This window comes from Zootoca vivipara, chromosome 7 (assembly GCF_963506605.1).
Source record: "Zootoca vivipara chromosome 7, rZooViv1.1, whole genome shotgun sequence".
In the NCBI taxonomy this organism is placed as follows: domain Eukaryota; kingdom Metazoa; phylum Chordata; class Lepidosauria; order Squamata; family Lacertidae; genus Zootoca; species Zootoca vivipara.
In genome coordinates, this window is record NC_083282.1 from 58,377,323 (window position 1) to 58,394,071 (window position 16,749).

A 16,749-nucleotide genomic window follows, 5' to 3' on the forward strand; every position below is an offset into this window, starting at 1 on the left:
ACTGGGTCGCATCCCACTGGTGCTTTAGCACTGGATCCCTAATGCCTTCCAGACACTAGCAAATGGCACTCTTCTGAAGTATAAAACCTTAAAACGACTGAACTGAGCATACCTAAGAAACCACTTCTTCTCTTGTGTTCTGTCACCATCTCTCAAGGCCTGATACTCATATGGGGAAGGGCTGTGGCCCATTGGTAGAGCATCTGCATTGCATGCAGCGGGTCCTAGGTTCAATCCCTGGCATTTCCAGAAAGGACTGGGGATGTTTTTTGTCCGAAACCCTGGAGTGCCACCGATAGTCAGTAGGGACAATACTGAACTAGATGGACCATTGATCTGACTTGGTATAAGGCAGCCTTCCTATCCACTAGGCCTATGTGAGAAGCAGAGGGACATGCAGAAGAATGCCAGGCTGCGCCTTTTCTACATGATAACCCAGTTTCCCAGGGATAATGCTGACAAGACAGGTTGCACTGCTGTATGGTCCAGGGGCTTCTCATGTTATCCCAATGCTGTAAGAAGGAGTGCCATTGATGCTGAAACTCCCACAACATTGGGATAACACAAATACCGTGCCTAAGACTGACAGGTCATGCTTTCCTGATTATTTCACATATGTTCCAGGTACTTATTAGAAGGATGTGAACAAAGGTGTGCATAATGTTTCCAATACTTTATGGAAATGTATTCCTCTGATGGCTCCAAAGTCAGAATTAAAGGGGGAGGAGATGAAATCATCAGAAAAACGAATATGCTAGTTGAACTGCATCAGGAGTTTGTGCTGAGCCCTGTTCAGAACTTTCAGGGCTGCCTGGATTTATGTGCATATTCATTAAGTGTTTTCTGCATATAAAACAGATAAGAAGAAAGTATGGATATTTGGAAATCAGCCAATGAGAAAACAAGTTTGAAACAATGAGCTGTTTGGTAACTGTGTATGTCAGAGAGAGTTTGACAGCCATGGCATTAGCAAAGCAACAGCCCAAAAATTAGAAGACTTCTCCACCCACTCATGGTGACTGAGTCATACTTCAGAGTGTGAGTAACACCCACACTACCTCCTTTCTGGCCCGCCTCAGATAACAAAAGACTGAGACCCCTAATGATGCAGAGCCCAAAAAGCAGATGGCTTGGAGACTGACTTTTAAATTTGTGTGGTACATAAATTTGGGTAGAATTACACTACTGGGAAGCCAGGTTTGTGGATGATATCCCTTTCTTGCCTGCTCTTGGGAAAAATAACTTTATCTACACATCACTGGAGGGGAAGGCAGGAGTGCAGGTCTAAATCTAAATCCAGTCAACCCTGCCAGCCAGCCAGCTCCTGTCCTTTTGTGCCACAAATTCCTGCAGTGTGTACGATGTGTTGCCTGCCTATATTGTACCTCAAATCATAAGCCAGCTCACCTTGGTCCACTGGTATGGCAGGAACATCTTTTGATGCTGGCGAAATGCATACAATTTGGTTGCCCAAAACTTGGCCTTCAACTTCAGTGAGGTTTCCAAATACACAAGTGATACCAGTCGCCAGGTCAGGTGCGTCTCTCACCAGCAAGCTGAGCTACAACAAAACAAAACCAAAGAGCAGAAAAGGAAAGAGATCACCACCTGTCATTGCATAAGAGAGAAGGGAAAGGGAAAGTGGGGCATTTATTCTCTTTCTCAAAGAGATGAGAAGCAAAGATGCAGGCTGCTCTTCAACTGTTTCCAAAATCACTAGTTAGCATCTAGTTGCTCCACAGACCTGAAGAGTCATAATACCAGCAGGCAGAGGTGGAATTGACTATTTTCTCACAGCCTAACAGTTCAAATCTTTTAATAAAATCGCAGGCACCTCATGTTTCAACCAGGGGAACTTTTGTGCACTTGCCATTTGAAAATATAATGAGGTTATATTTTCCATTCAAAATGAGTGATTGATCAGCCAATCATATCTGCTTAGGGCCTATTCCCATTAACTGCTCAGCTCCCAGTGTACAACAAGAACATTTCTGTTGGACAACCACTGGTGACGCACAGCAAGGTTATAGAACAGGTACCAATGCTACACACAGAACTCAGCAAGGATTGGTTCTTTATCCACCAGTGGGAACACTCCAGAAACCAAACTCACAGTGGCCTGTAAAAAGACAATTATCACTGAGTTGCATGCGGCTGCTTCAGAGCTATAGCACCAGCAGCTGAACGTTAACAGAGAATGATTCGAACTGCAGCTTCCACCCTCTGAGAGGGTTATGGAGTAGCCTTTATAACTCTGTAACTGGCAATACTAAGCATGATTTTAAAATCAATGTCATAGCTGATGTAGGGTTTCTTTTTCTTTTTTGTCATACAGAGTAAGTAACCTTACAGCGTCCATCTTCTCACAGTTCTAAGTTGAAACGATATTAGATCTTTGCACTGCCCACCCCACTGCTTTGAGGGTGGGGATTGCAAAAGGAATTCTTCTTTTTGGCTACTATGCAGCCTTTGCCATTGTGTGGTGGCTAGGGGTTGATGGGAGTTCTAATCTAAAACATCTGGTGGGGGTGGACTAGGTTGGCGAAGGCTGCTCTAGTAGGAAGTATTAAGCAAAATCATTCTTGCGCCATTTTCTTTGATGACACATCATGCTGCATACAATAATACCATATTTGAGTTGTTGTTGTTGTTGTTGTTGTTGTTGTTGTTGTTGTTGTTGTTCTTGTTCTTGTTCTTGTTCTTGTTCTTGTTGTGGTTGTATGCATGTATTTTTGCGGTTTTATATTCTAAACCACCCTGTGAACTTCAGGTGAAGAGCAGTATGGAAATTTAATAGTTAATTAATAATACTAGGAGTACTTCAGAGAATAAACAAAGAAAATGCTGTTTAAACAAGCAAGCAACCACCCACCATGGCTACCTACCGGAAGGCTGTGCTCAGAAACTGGGATGCTGCTGGGTTGCACAATGATGCTCATGCATTGCTTGATGCTGGCTGCAAATCGATATGGTTCATCTGCCCTCTCACACTTGTCCCTCCGGGAACACCTGATATGAAAAGTACAGGGTAAGCAGATAAGCAAGACTCTTAAAATTTGGTCGTACAGCCTTGTATTTGGCCAGTTCCAGCCATTCCCATCCACAGAGCAATAAGATACTGAAAAACATTTTGCATACACTGGCCATACGCCTACATTTCAGATAGAAATTTACATAATTTGAATGTCTGTGTGTAGGAGGCCTAGTCCTATTGAAATGCCTTTCGCCGTCTACTGTGGGAGGAAAATAGTTTTTTTCTTTTTTAGTTTAATGCACCACCTCCGTATTAATTAACGGACTTCATCACTGGTTCTGAAAGCCCACATAACGTTCACTTTCTCCAATTCACTCACGATTTAAACCCATCCGTCGCATCCTGCGCCAGTCTTTCCAAGAGCTAAAGAAACCATTATCAGTCAAGGCACAGATCCCTCAGCTACGGGGAATCCAAGTCTGGCATATCAGGGAGTGAAAATCAGCTGAAACCAGAATAATCTGTGGAATAAAGAGCAAGGTTGGCCAGTAAAGGGGCTTGTGGGCTATCTGGTCAATAAAGCAATTTTATTTGGCTCCCATTGACTCTAACAGATTTTAATCAAGGTTGTGCTTATAACCAAAATTGTTTTCAAAATGAGAGATAAGAGATATGCAACAGTTCGTGTTACAGCCGCCTTTGCCTTTTATGTATAATGTCCCAGGCATGCCTGAATGCCTGTGCTTCATAATCATGAAGCTTTTACTGCTACAGGGTGCTGATTTTACTATAGAGTCTGATCAGTATTAGACTGGCCTGTGTGTGTCGCTGGACCATTCTAGGGGGGAAAACCCCATATTCTAATTTATTTGGGCTTTGTTGCCTGGGGTTGAGAGTGGGCTAAAGAAAACTTGCTATTTTTTGCTAATTTTTCATACACAATTAAAGACACTATCTTGCCCATGAATATCAATGTCATGATAAACGTCTGAAAGAGGCTCAGGCGATGGTGAGCAAAGGGCAGTACTACCCAACACTGTGCCGTCCAGATGTTGTTGAACCACAACTCCCATCAGCACCAGACAGGCCTTAGCACCTTCAGCTGAAAGCAGATTTTTTTCAAGATAAAGTTCCCATTTTAAAATTCTTCAAAAAGTCAAGTAACAGATGATAGTCCAGTATGTATCCACAGTAGTGACCAAAGGATAAATGACTGCTGGGAGGAGCACAGAGAGAAGAAACACCATGTTGCATCTGTAACAGCACAACTGAACCAACTAAGTTTGTTATTGGTATGAGGTTTTGTGTGCATGCACACTTCTTCAGATGTATACAGTATCTGAATGAATATTCTTCAGTGTGTGCATGCACACGAAAGCTCATACCAATAACAAACTTAGTTGGTCTCTAAGGTGCTACTGGAAGGTTTTTTTTTTTTGTTTAAATTCTGAAAATGAAGGAGACATGGTTTTGTCCAGGCATAGTCAAACTCGGCCCTCCAGATGTTTTGAGACTACAATTCCCATCATCCCTGACCACTGGTCCTGTTAGCTAGGGATGATGGGAGTTGTAGTCCCAAAACATCTGGCGGGCCGAGTTTGCCTATGCCTGGTTTTGTATGCTAAGCCGTTGGAAACAGAGCCTCAGTTATGGAGACTGAATAGCCAACACTTTGTGTCTGCTTGTGGCCCTTTTCTCTCCCCCTCCCCTCTAAACATTAGAAAATGAAGCCACGCAGACTTAAAGAACCAAATGCCAGAGGAAGGCAAGAGCAGCGTGACACCTATGCTTTAGTTAAAAACAAAACCTGTGGCTAATTAATCTCCTTCCCAGAGAGGTGAAGGGGCTTGAAGCTTGAATTCCTCTCCCTCACACTGGAGACACTAGAGTTAAGGCCTGTTATCATGCCTGAGTCTCCAAGGCTCTCTCCTCCCCCCAACACTCCTCTTTGAATAGAAGCCATTACGTGTCACAAGCTGAGTTATGAGCACTGCAGCTGGCATGTGTTGGACACCTGGCTCATCACCAAAGCCATTTCATCTGAGAAGGCCCCCAGAGCGGGCTGAAACTCTTGAGCTCCTATCAAAATGAAGAAAAATGGAGAGAAAAGGCTAATCGTCCCTCCATCTTTCCATTTTCTTCATCACGAGAGGCTAAGAGGTCATTGAGCACACTAAGAAACAGCTTTGAGAAAGTGAGAAGAAGAAGGAGTGCTATTAAAGAAGCACCATGGATGCTGTAGTTCTGCCTGCAGTGCTATTCAGTGCAGCAGGGTAAATAACAAGGCACATGATGAGGATGGGGCAGGGGGCCCAGAACAAAAGGTGGCATTCATGGTTCATGGCCTTGTCTGGAAGAGGAAAGTAAAACAAATTTATCTGGAGGGGAATGGGGTCTGTTTTCATGCTCATTGCCCAGTTTCTTTTGAAGGAATAGAGGAAGAAAAAATAATTTTTCTAGGAAATTGGGGTGTAAGGTAGCCATGCACTTTCTTTTCTTTTCTTTTCTTTTGCTTGGCTTATTTGAATTATCTGGTATGTTTCAATCCCCACACGTGAATGTGGCACAGTGAACCTTGATGGTGCCTGTTCTCAGCTGTTGCAAGACACTTCTAATTTTCAGAGCTATGGACTGCTCTGCTACTAGTTTTCAATGAAGATGAATAATATAATTTTCAGACACACACCCCTTGCAACAATATGTTTTTTTAGACACACACACACACACACACACCTTTTAGGGTTGGCAGATTCAATAGAGGACAGGACTTCTGTGCCTTTAATTGCCCTGCTCTCTTTTGAGTCTGGAAACCTTAAAGAGAAACCAGCAGACCCTTTGCTTGGAAATTAAACAAAGGGCCTGCTGGTTTCTCTTTAAGGTTTCCAGACTCAAAAGAGAGCAGGGCAATTAAAGGCACAGAAGTCCTGTCCTCTATTGAGTCTGGCAACCCTACACACTTTCTGCCTGAAAGTTGTCATTTTGCCCCTTCTGCTAGGGAGACAGTTTTCATACAACAGTTCTTTAAGAAGGTAGATGTGTATCTATCTTCTAGCCATTTTGATTAAAGATTTTGCATTGTGTGTTAGACAAACACATGGGAACTAGTACTACAGGGTGGGTCTTTTAAAAGAGGCCCCATGGACGTGTGTCCTCTGTATCCACAGGGCCTCTTTTAAAGGACTCACCCTGTATATGAATTCCACCAGGTGCAATGTTTTAGTATAAAATCAGTATGGCAAAGGTAGCCAGAATAGTGCCACCCAGATGTGACCAATGGCAACTATAGTCCCAAACATCTGGAAAGCACCACATTAGCCACTCTGGACATGTCACATAATTATGAATAAATGCTGAAAGACTCTGTAGCCCCACACCAGAACTTTATGCCCTTCTATAGACTCCTTCTTCAAACTACTGTTAGAAGCATTTTGTTACCGTAAGCCAGGAGTAACCAATGTGGTGCTTTCCATATGTTACTAAACTTATGCTCAAGTCATTCATAACTATTGGTCATGCTGGCTGGGGATGATGGAAGTTGTAGTCCAACCTCTGGAGGCCTCCATGTTGGCTATTGTAAGTAGAGCAAGGGGATTTAGTTTTTCTCTTTCTACTGAGATCAGATGTAATGAAAAGCAAGCACATAGCAAAACAAAAACAAAAAAACACAGCTTCAATGCACATAGCAAAAAACAAAACAAAAACAAATGCACATTCAATGCACATAGCAAAAAAAAAAAGTTTCAATGTTTTCCTTTTGTGATGGCTGGATTCAAGCTAGCATAAAATGTCTACATAAGCAGACATGCTGACTGCTCAACAAAGAGTCTTAAGCTTTCTGTGACCAACTTCCTCCAGATGAGGTGACAAGAACAGCTCACAAAACCAGGAATCTTCACTGAAAAACCATTTGCTTCTCAATAGCCCCCCCTGCCCCCGGCAGAGGGGTGGGGGAGTACTAACCATTTCCCCTTTGCAAACAGCCACAGAGATACCTGGCAATTGATACCGCTATTTTCTCCCTGAACCCTTCTCCTTTACTTGAATATAATGGACCAAAATATGAATGCTGCCAAAGAAAAGAATTATTGTGTTTTAAGTGAATCGGCGAGATTGCTCTAAAGTGAGCTCTTGACTGGAGCCTTTATCTCATTGACTTGCCGGAATGGCTCTTTTTTATCATACTATTTATGGCAACAGACCTAACAGAGATAAATAGGTCTGAAGACAATAACATAGTAGCAAACAGCAGCATATGGAGGAGCCCTGCAGGTTATAGATCCTACTGGGCCAAGGAGACTCTTGAGCAGTCTCCTTGTGGACTCTACCTGCCACCAGAACAACAGGGTGGCTAATGAAGAAGGAGGAAGAGGAGGAGGCGGAATAAGATCTTCCGTTCTTCTCAGTTTAACACGAAGACACTGTCATTTAGTAGGCACACCAGCTGCTGGATACTTTGCACATAAGACAACATTCTTTCCTTCCATTTTAACATTGATTTTTTTAAAAATGAGATTTTATGGAGAAGCCAAGGCTTTCTGAAGTATGGCATGAAGAGATGCTGCTGAACACTGCTCAAAGCAAAATCCAAGGCAGAAAGGTTGTGATGAGGTGAACAGTGTTTCTCACAGGGCTCGGAACATCTTTGCTGCCACCAACTTTCACCCTTGATTTGATGCTGGTGGATCTTGCTGTGGTGAAATGTTAGGGGAAGATAAAATTAAGATCATCATTCATCTCTAACTGAAAGCACCCAGAGTAGTTTTCCTGACAGAGGTTTTGTGCATTAAAAAGCTGTGTGACAGGTGGGGACTCAACAAAGTAGTTTTCAGCATCACTTGAATGTCCATAAAAGGAAGAAAAGTAGCAATCTTGAATAGGACTTGCACACAGGTTCTATAAAATATTTGGGAACCAATCTTCGTTAAGGTGGACTCTCATTTGTCAGAAACTAAATTGTCACCAGATGCACTGTAGGAGTAGCTGTGCATTTTCTGCATCTGCAGAAGTTGAACTAGATTATCTTCAAGGGACCTTCCAATTCTATGATTCTATAAACCATCTTCTTTGTAGCAGAACTCATGTGCCACACTATCTTCTGGTTCCTGCTTCAGAACCGACTCCATAATCTGCCCTCTTTTTTTAGTTAAGCTGTTTGTGGGCCCTTTTCCTCACTCAACTTCCTGGCTTTAGCACCCCACATTTCTAACAGCAGAAAGCAGGCCCCTGGGGACAGTGTGAAGGTTGTTCCATATTCCAACATCCTCTCTTTTCACCAGCTTCCCACTATCATCACCCACCACCAACTTGTCTATAAATGTGTGGAATAACAAGTTCTTCTCCAAATCCTAAAAATGAGTTATTTTGCATTTGTACAAAAATGGAAATGAACTCTGTGAATGTGTCCAGAGCTTGGAAGAAGCAAAGTGCACTCATGCATGCACTGTTGAATCAGATGTGAACTTTGAGAGCCCCAGCTCAAGAGGAGGTGGCCTGTAATTCACAGATTGGGAATGCTGAGTGACCTATAAATCTGCCTGACATCTTCATCCAAGAGATAATGACAAGTAGCATCAAGCATTTAAAAGTTGGCCATAAAATGATATCACCACCCCAAATGTCCATATTCTTATCTGCCTTTATCAGCCCCCTAAAAATGCAATGTGAACAACACTGCCTTGACCTCCAACCTCTTCTGTGCAGATCATTGAGGCAACTGACCCATCTGACGAAGGGAACATAACAATTAGAAGCAAGAGCTGACAACTGAAATACAAACACTCATGTGCTAAAAGCCTCCAAGCAAATAGGAGAGCAGCTCTGGGAACAGTAAGATTAATACATTCATAAGGTTCAGACTAGGGCTTAAAAAATAATCAGTGCTCAAAGAAGACATTTTTGAGGCAGGAAAATTCTAAGGAGAGGCTGATAAAATATGATTAGACTGAACAGAGCCACTGTAGCATGTTCTGTATAAACTTGCAACTCCATGCTGCATTTGGCTGTCTTGGGACCAGTAGATTTTTATTCTGATCTGTAAACCCACCAAGTGTCACATATTGCCTTGCATTTCAATTGTTACCTAAGAAGGGATTTTGGGATTATATTAAGAAGAGCTGCATGTCAGAACTGGGAATAAGGGTCCCAGAGGCTGAAATGTTCCTTTGCTACTGACTGGCTCTGTGGTGTTAGTAAGTCATCACAATTATTGCAATGGTGCTTCATCAATTATTGTCCCAGCTGGGTTCTGTTTCTGGTGATAGATGCTTGCAAAAACTTATTGCATCATAAAAACTTATTGCAACCAGATCAAAATGAATGCCCAGGAAACAACTAACATTCTATAATCTCCCCACTAACTTTGTGCAAATAAATCAGGATGAATGCTCAATAAACAGGTCATCTGGAAGCAACCTTAGAAGTATCAGTGACTTGAGGATCCTGACCCTTCCTTGAGACTCCCGTTTGCTTCAAGTACACCACAGCTGGCTGAGAAACACTGTTCCAATGGAGACAATTAAGGATCACATCTGACAAAGCTGATTGATGTCAAGTCTATTGAGAAAGTAGGAGCAAGCGGGATGTTATTTAGTGGTTGCTTTCAAAACAAGTAAGACCTGTGTCTGTCTAAAAACTCTGCCCTTTAATGGGAGAAATGTGGCCACTCTGGGTTTACTCAGAGGGAGATTCTTTCAGAAGATTACTTTACACAACTTAGGGATGAATGCTAGCTTTAAAAACAGGTTTTCTTGCTCAGCAGTGGGGATCTGCCTGATTCAAATTAAGAACAGTTGCACTCTGGATTACAAACACTTCAGGTTACAAACACTTCGGGTTACAAACTCCATTAACCCAGAAGTAGTACCTCAGGTTAAGAATTTTGCCCCAGGATGAGAATGGAAATCACACACTAGTGGCGCAGCGGCAGCAGGAGGCCCCATTAGCGAAAGCGTGCCTCAGGTTAAGAACAATTTTGGGTTAAGAACGGACCTCTGGAATGAATTAAGTTCGTAACCTGAGGTACCACCGTACTGTACTTTCTCTGGAGACGAGTATTCTTGCTTGCAGTTTCTGTTCTGTCTTCATGAATCACAAGTGTTTTTGTATCTGTGTAGGTGTGAACTTGACAGCAGTTGCAGATGTCATGCCAAAGTGGGAAAAGCAGATATGCCACTGACTCTCACACTTGATTTTCATGCTTCAAGTGAGAGGCGGGGGACATTTTCTTGTGGCAAATGTGCAGGTTCCAGATACAAGGGCATTGCAGTGAAGGTGTACTTGCTCCCCTTTGAATGTTACACCAGATGCATGAAAAATAGATGTATGAATCAGTCTTGCATATCCCCTTTTCTTCCTTGGCCAAATGTTGGAAGCTACCTTCCATACATTGCTGACTGTCTGCCCATTAATCCTCAAGAAGGCACTGTCAGACAGCTCTCTGAGATCTCTTTCAGAAAAGGCACTGGTCTATTTTCCGTTGCTGGCCTCCCTCATCTCCCAAATGACTCCTGACCTCTCTATTGTGGACACATTGGGAAGGGGAAGAAATATAGGCAATATTATGCTAGAAAAGACCTTATGCCATGGCTTGAACAGCTTAATCAAAAGAGACTGCAATTAGCTAGGTATTCCCTGTTTGTCTGAACAACACAAAGCAGTGAACCTGCCACACTTTCTGATGTGAGAACAAGAATCCATCTGGAGGAGCAAAGGGTCTAAGGTTCAACTCCTAGCAAAACATCTTTTGCAATGATTAGAAGGATTTTGCAGGAGTTAGTGGTTCAACATCTGTTGTCTATGCAAGGTATAATGCAGGAGGTCAGGCTAACTAATCTATTAATCTTTCTTTCTGGTGTTGGAACTTAAGAGTCTGAACCACACAGTCTCAAACCTTTTCATACTGAGCCTCTGCAGGTCAAGAAAAAAGAACAGCTGACAGCGCAATCCTATGCATGCCTACTCAGAAGTAAGTCTCGCTGCCTTAATTAAATTTACTTCCTGGCAAATGTGATTAGGATTATAGGCCGAACCTCTGCAAATGTAGGAAAGCTAGTCACTAAGTTTACCCTAGCTTATGTAGTGGAAGGATGGAACTATGGCATGTTTTAAGAGGGGAAGAAGGGGAAATCAGAGGATGAGATGGTTGGACAGTGTTCTCGAAGCTACTAACATGAGTTTGACCAAACTGCGGGAGGCACCTGGGGTGCTCTGGTCCATGGAGTCATGAAGAGTCAGACACGACTAAACGACTAAACAACAACAACAACAACAAGAGGGGTAGCCAACATGGTGCCTTTCAGATACTGTTGGACTTCAGCTTCTCATCAGCCCTCGCCAGAATGGTCAATGGTAAGGGATAATGGTAATTGCAGTCCAACAACATATGGAAGACACCACCCTGGCTAACCTTGTTTTAAGGTACCCATCCACCGCACAAAACTCTGGAGAAGAAAGGGCTTACACAAAGAGGTAGTCCCCAGTAGATTGCACCAGTAGAAAAGAAAGGAGGGAGGACAGAAAGTCAGAGGCAATCAATATGCACCCAGAGCTGATCAGAATGCACAAAACATTGCTCTAAAATGGCTTAAGCCCTAACAGCAGCCCCTGCCACTGCCCTAACAACAACCCTAGTGAGTTTAGCTTCAAACTTGAGAATTAGGCCAATAGGAATGTTGCAGAATGTGATCCCAAGATGCTTCAGTTTTTAAAAATGTCGGTTTCTTCTTTCAAAGAGGCTTCTGAGCACCTATGTACTTATGTATACTGCTTTCACTTGCCAAATCTAGGCTCTTAATCAACTTTTACACCTTTAAAAGTTGCAGAGAGAGAGGGAGAGAAAGGGAGAGAGGGAGAGGGAGAACCACCCTTTCTGACTGCAGCTTCCCCAGTTCTGGTAGAACTGTGATGTAGAAAGGTTTTGTTGAGAGGCTGCATGCAACTGGATGTTTAGTATTTTGGAAAACCCAGTGCTTATTTTTATGCCCAAACAGAAGCTGCACTTTATGGAAAACCCATCTGCATTTGCTTTGCTTTGACTTCAAAATGGCATGAGGAGCAGGTTAAAGACAAAACTGTTTGTTGTTGTTTTTTTAATGTCGCAACGAGCCTTGGAAGTTAAATGCCTTCTGACAAAGTGGCATAGAAATTAGCCTGCTATATGCAGGTCTCTGATCCAATCAGGATATTTCATCAGAGCCTTCCTCTGCTCTCTCCCTGTCACTCTCTCAACACCTGCTGCATGGGCATTTTGCCAGCTGCTATTGTGTGGGTACCCTTTGCCTCCACCCCAACTGCTAAACATTTAATGGGAGTGCTGGCAACAGGCCCAAGGGGTTTTTTGGACTCCTTTCTGTAAGTGAACTCCAGGCCTCTCCCTCCTTCAAACTTTGGGCACCCCTTCCGCTTGAGGCAGCATTGCCATTGTGGGAGAGAAAAAGATGCCAAACACCTCAATAATTCAGAGGCACAGCTTCCGAAGCTTTCCCCAGGATGTTGCCTAGAAAACCTTTATCCTTTGTCCCAACAGACCCTGACAAGCTCAGTGGAGAATAGCTAGGCTAGGAAGCCTGGACAATTTCATTACTTTGCAGGGTTTAAGCCAGAGACTGAAGTATACAGCCTTTCTGAAATTTCTAAGTGGTATTTAAACAGTGATTCTGTTAGGTTACAATGTAAGGGAAGTGATTGATGCCAGGAAAGGCTGTTGGCAGGTGTGCGGTAGCTTGTTTTGTAGAAAAGAAATAGAAGCAAAGAGAAAACAAAGTACAGGAGAGACATTGCAATAAGATTGAACTGACAATCTTGGGCTAAAATAAGCAGGTTTTAGAGGAGATTGTGGCTGTTTCTGGAGTTTGATATAAGAAAATGTCTAATGAATGCATCACATTAATGGTAAAAAACACATGTCTAGGTAACTTGGAAGCTGAAAATGATTACTACTATTATTTGAAAGCATCATAAGTTCCATATCATTTCTTTTCTATCTCATTTATTTGCCCAGATCTTACAGCCACATCACAATACCGATGTAAATGAAAATGGGATTATTGTGCTGATGCGACTGCCTGTGAAAATGCAAATGATTCTGCTCATAGTGTTTTTGAAAACAATGCAAGATTTAGGGATCACTCAGATGCCTAAAATATGTGTGTATATAAGATTTAGTGTCCTGAAGGAATATTCCATGTTGCCTTACTCTTTTGCATTAATTTCTCTCTTGCAAAATGCAGTATTCTCTAAAAGCTGAAAGATTTTTATCATGTGAACTAAGAAAAAAAAAACCAAACCCCTAACTGGTATAGTGATGGTGGCTTTTAGAATTGCATTAATTAAGTAATAATGGCATCACATATGGAAGGAATTAAGAGGTATTTGAGTTGATCTTAAGATAATAATAACCAGTTAATGCTGAACTTACGTATGGTGCAGAGCACACCAACCACAGTGAGGGTCTCCTGAACTCAGACATTCTCCACAGGTTGTGTACTGTTCACATGATTCAACGGGAACCTGAGACACCTAGAAAGAAAGGGAATAAAGCAAACATTCACTCGTTTGCACGATAAATCAAGAAAACAAGCTATGCACTGCTGAACTTTCTGCAGTGAGTGAGCACATAAATTTTAAAATTAAAACATGTAACATTCTTAGAAATGTAAGTAAATAGATTGCCCCTTCCCACCACTGCTTTCATTCTAATGTGGGCCCAATATGGGATGGATGCATCTCTGTGTGTGATGATTAGCTGCAGCCCTTAAGAAAGCAAGTGTGCCTGCTCATGAATGTTTATGACTGCTTTGCTCAGTCGCTAATATCCCTTGTTTTGGGGTAGGTGCTTGACACCACTCAGCTTCAGACACTGTTGGAAGAAACTGATTGTCTGATCCCATTCCAATCTGGGGTCAGGTCTGGTTTGGGGATCAAATCAGTTTTTGCTCACCTTTATTGGGTGATAGACAGTTCCCGCCCCTGAACCAGTTGTAAGTAAGCAAGCAGGCAGGTGGGAACAACTTAAGACCATAGCTGCCAAGTCTCCTGTTTTCCCCGGGAAATCCCCGTTTTTCCAGCTCTTCCTAGCTGAAAAACGGATTTTTTTATTCTGGCGCGGCGGCCATTTTGGAACTGGGCAGAGCATGCTCAGAAGCGACTTTTGATGCTGCTCTGCCCAGTTTCAAAATGGCTGCAGGGGGAATTCTGGCACGGTGGCCATTTTGGAACTGGGCAAAGCAGCATCAAAAGTCACTTCTGAGCATGCTCCGCCCAGTTCCAAAATGGTGGCAGCGCTACTTCCGGTCTGCTATTTCCGGCCCGGTCCCTTATTTCTCTGACAGCAACTTGGCAGGTATGCTTAAGACTGGTGGGGCAGGCCCCCATTTGCCCTAATGGACCAGCTCCATTGTCTTAAGCATAGCTGAGGTGGGTGCTGACATTTCCCTTAACTGCACACAGGCAGGCAAGGAGAGGCTTCTAGGATAGAGAATGTATTTCTGAAGCCAACTTCTGAGTTCTTAACCACAGTTAACAAGGAGACAGTTTTATGTTTACAATGGCGCAAAGTATCTTGCGGAGCATCACATTAGCAAACACAATCATTCTGATTCCTTGCTGTTCCACTCAAGTTCAGATCTTTCCACCACTTTTTTATTATTATATCATATTGTGTCACTTATTTTAAGATCAGAGGTGTACCTAGGGGTTGGCAAAACTGGCCCCCACCAGGGGCCCAGGCCCAGGGGAGGGGGTAAAAAAAATCACCTATCAGACTATGGAGTCTATGATGTATGACAACGCAATGCTGCTGTCACAGCAAGATCAAATGGGAGAGAAGCTTCCTGTCCCTCTCTGCAGAAAGTGATTTTTAAGGGGGGGAAATCCCTTGCACCCTGAGCCAAGGGACCCTTAGCTACACCTCTGTTTAAGATACTAGTATCCTTGTGCCAATATGCTTACTGATAGCAAAGTACTTCTGAACTGATACACAGGCCCTGACTGAATGAAGTCCTCAGAGCACCACTAGTCAACTGATTTTGATTTCTTCTCAAAATATTGCAGGTTGCAGCTACAGTTTAGAATAGACACTTCAGAGCTGGCCCACGACATATTTTAAGTGCCATCCCCTACAAGTCAAAGTGCATAGTATCCAAGACTGGCCAAGTTATTTTTTTCACAGGAGATAGTAAAAATACAACAATAATAAGTTAAATAACTAACATTTTGCTACCCTTTCATGACACCCCAAATCAGTTGCTTGAGGCAACCACTTCAGTCTGCCAAATGGCAAGGCCACCTCTGTTTCACTATTTCCAAGCTTATTTTACCCACTGATGTCATTCAACAGGGACTTAGAGTTTCCTCAGAGTCCATCAGCAGAGCTTTCTATCTGAACAATTTATCTGACTGAAGCAAGGCAGGGAAAAGTCAAAAGAATAAAATGGAAACCCTCAATCTTGGCAAGCAAAGGAAAGCAATAGGATTCAAAATATTGATTATTAATAGTGGATCAATTTACTGGTATTCAATATCTTTTCCATGTACAATGTACAAAATACTTTACAGCAATGCTGCCGCTTTGCAGACAGGCTGACAAAAAGTGATTTGCCAAAGACCAAGTAATGAATTTGTGTCTAAGGAGAATTCCTGGTTTCCTCAACCCACATCAGATTTTTTTCCTCAAAGGATCCCATTAACTCCTTGACCTTCATATCAGTGGCAGACTGTGGGGTCTCAAATTTCAGTGGCGCCCTGTGTGACACCAAAATTTGGTGCCCCTCGACCTCAATTCCAAATCATAGTTGTGGTGTTCCCTGCAGCACCCCTGAGGCTCTGTGCCCAGTGCAACCAAAATCATTGCACTTCCTTAAATCTGCCTCTGTTCATATACAGCCATTCCCATGGAAGAAGTGCAACAAGGTGTTGAGTGGTGCTGAATTTTTATCTTCCTAACTGAAGAATCAAAAGCCAGGGGAAATAATTCATTAGTGGGGAGGGCACATTAGGCAGCAGTATCGTTCCGCAGGGTGGTACAGATGTCTGTTAAGATGACAAAGGGACCACACAGAGATCTGTGTTACTTTATATGTTTACAAGCAGCGTCCTTGATTACAAATCTGTAGAGGGGAAGGGATTCTCATCTGGGTCCAAACTAGGAGGATGTTGGAGACAGAATGCTGAGTTGGAGCACATATCCCAGAGATTTCCACTGACATTTCAGCCATCACATGAAGCACCAGAAGAGCCATGCATATCACTCTATGAAGCCTAGCAACAGGGTAGCCCATGCAGCAAGAACTGCTACAGCCTTTGTGTTTGAAAAAGTAATTATGATGGAAGGGTAAGTTCAAAGGAAGAGGTGGCAGAACAGGATGGAAATCTGGCAACTAAGTCTGGCCAGTCAGTGCCACAAGCTGGAATAAATCAAATACAGATTTTATAGATGAGGGCTGCTGCATTTGTGTCTTTATGGGGCCTGTAAACATTTCTCTGAACAAAATAACAATCATCATGATTACTCCTTTCAACTGCATCAGCACAAGGATGGCTGTACATCAACCAACAACCTCCTCGCTGCCTGCTGGTACTTTGTGTAACTGCAGAGAAGCCTAGCAGGGCCAGAGAGCAGGGTACAGCCTGTGCTGACAGATGGCCCAGCAGTCCAAGCTGAACACATCAAGGATTGATTCCTGGCTTGAGCAAGGGAAACCTGTCTGCTAATGCCTCAAGCAACACTTCTCCTGGCACAGCTCCGGATCAAAAAGCTGTTTCCACAAATGTCGAACCAC

At 42.9% G+C, this 16,749-nt stretch overlaps 1 protein-coding gene across 5 annotated transcripts in view; it reads right to left on the bottom strand.

Moving 5' to 3' along the window:
* The window catches only part of PLXNA2 (plexin A2), a 417,253-nt gene that overhangs the window by 157,581 nt on the left and 242,923 nt on the right, over positions 1-16,749 (bottom strand). For 4 of the 5 annotated variants that reach the window (XM_060277140.1, XM_035123148.2, XM_060277141.1 and 1 more), the window contains exons 5-7: positions 13,389-13,489; positions 2,886-3,009; positions 1,408-1,561 (exon numbers count right to left, since the gene is read on the bottom strand). In XM_060277140.1, the coding sequence (XP_060133123.1) occupies positions 1,408-1,561; positions 2,886-3,009; positions 13,389-13,489 (379 nt within the window). Of the gene's footprint in view, positions 1-1,407; positions 1,562-2,885; positions 3,010-13,388; positions 13,490-16,749 lie in introns of those variants that run through there. The other variant, XM_060277143.1, reaches the window with a different exon arrangement.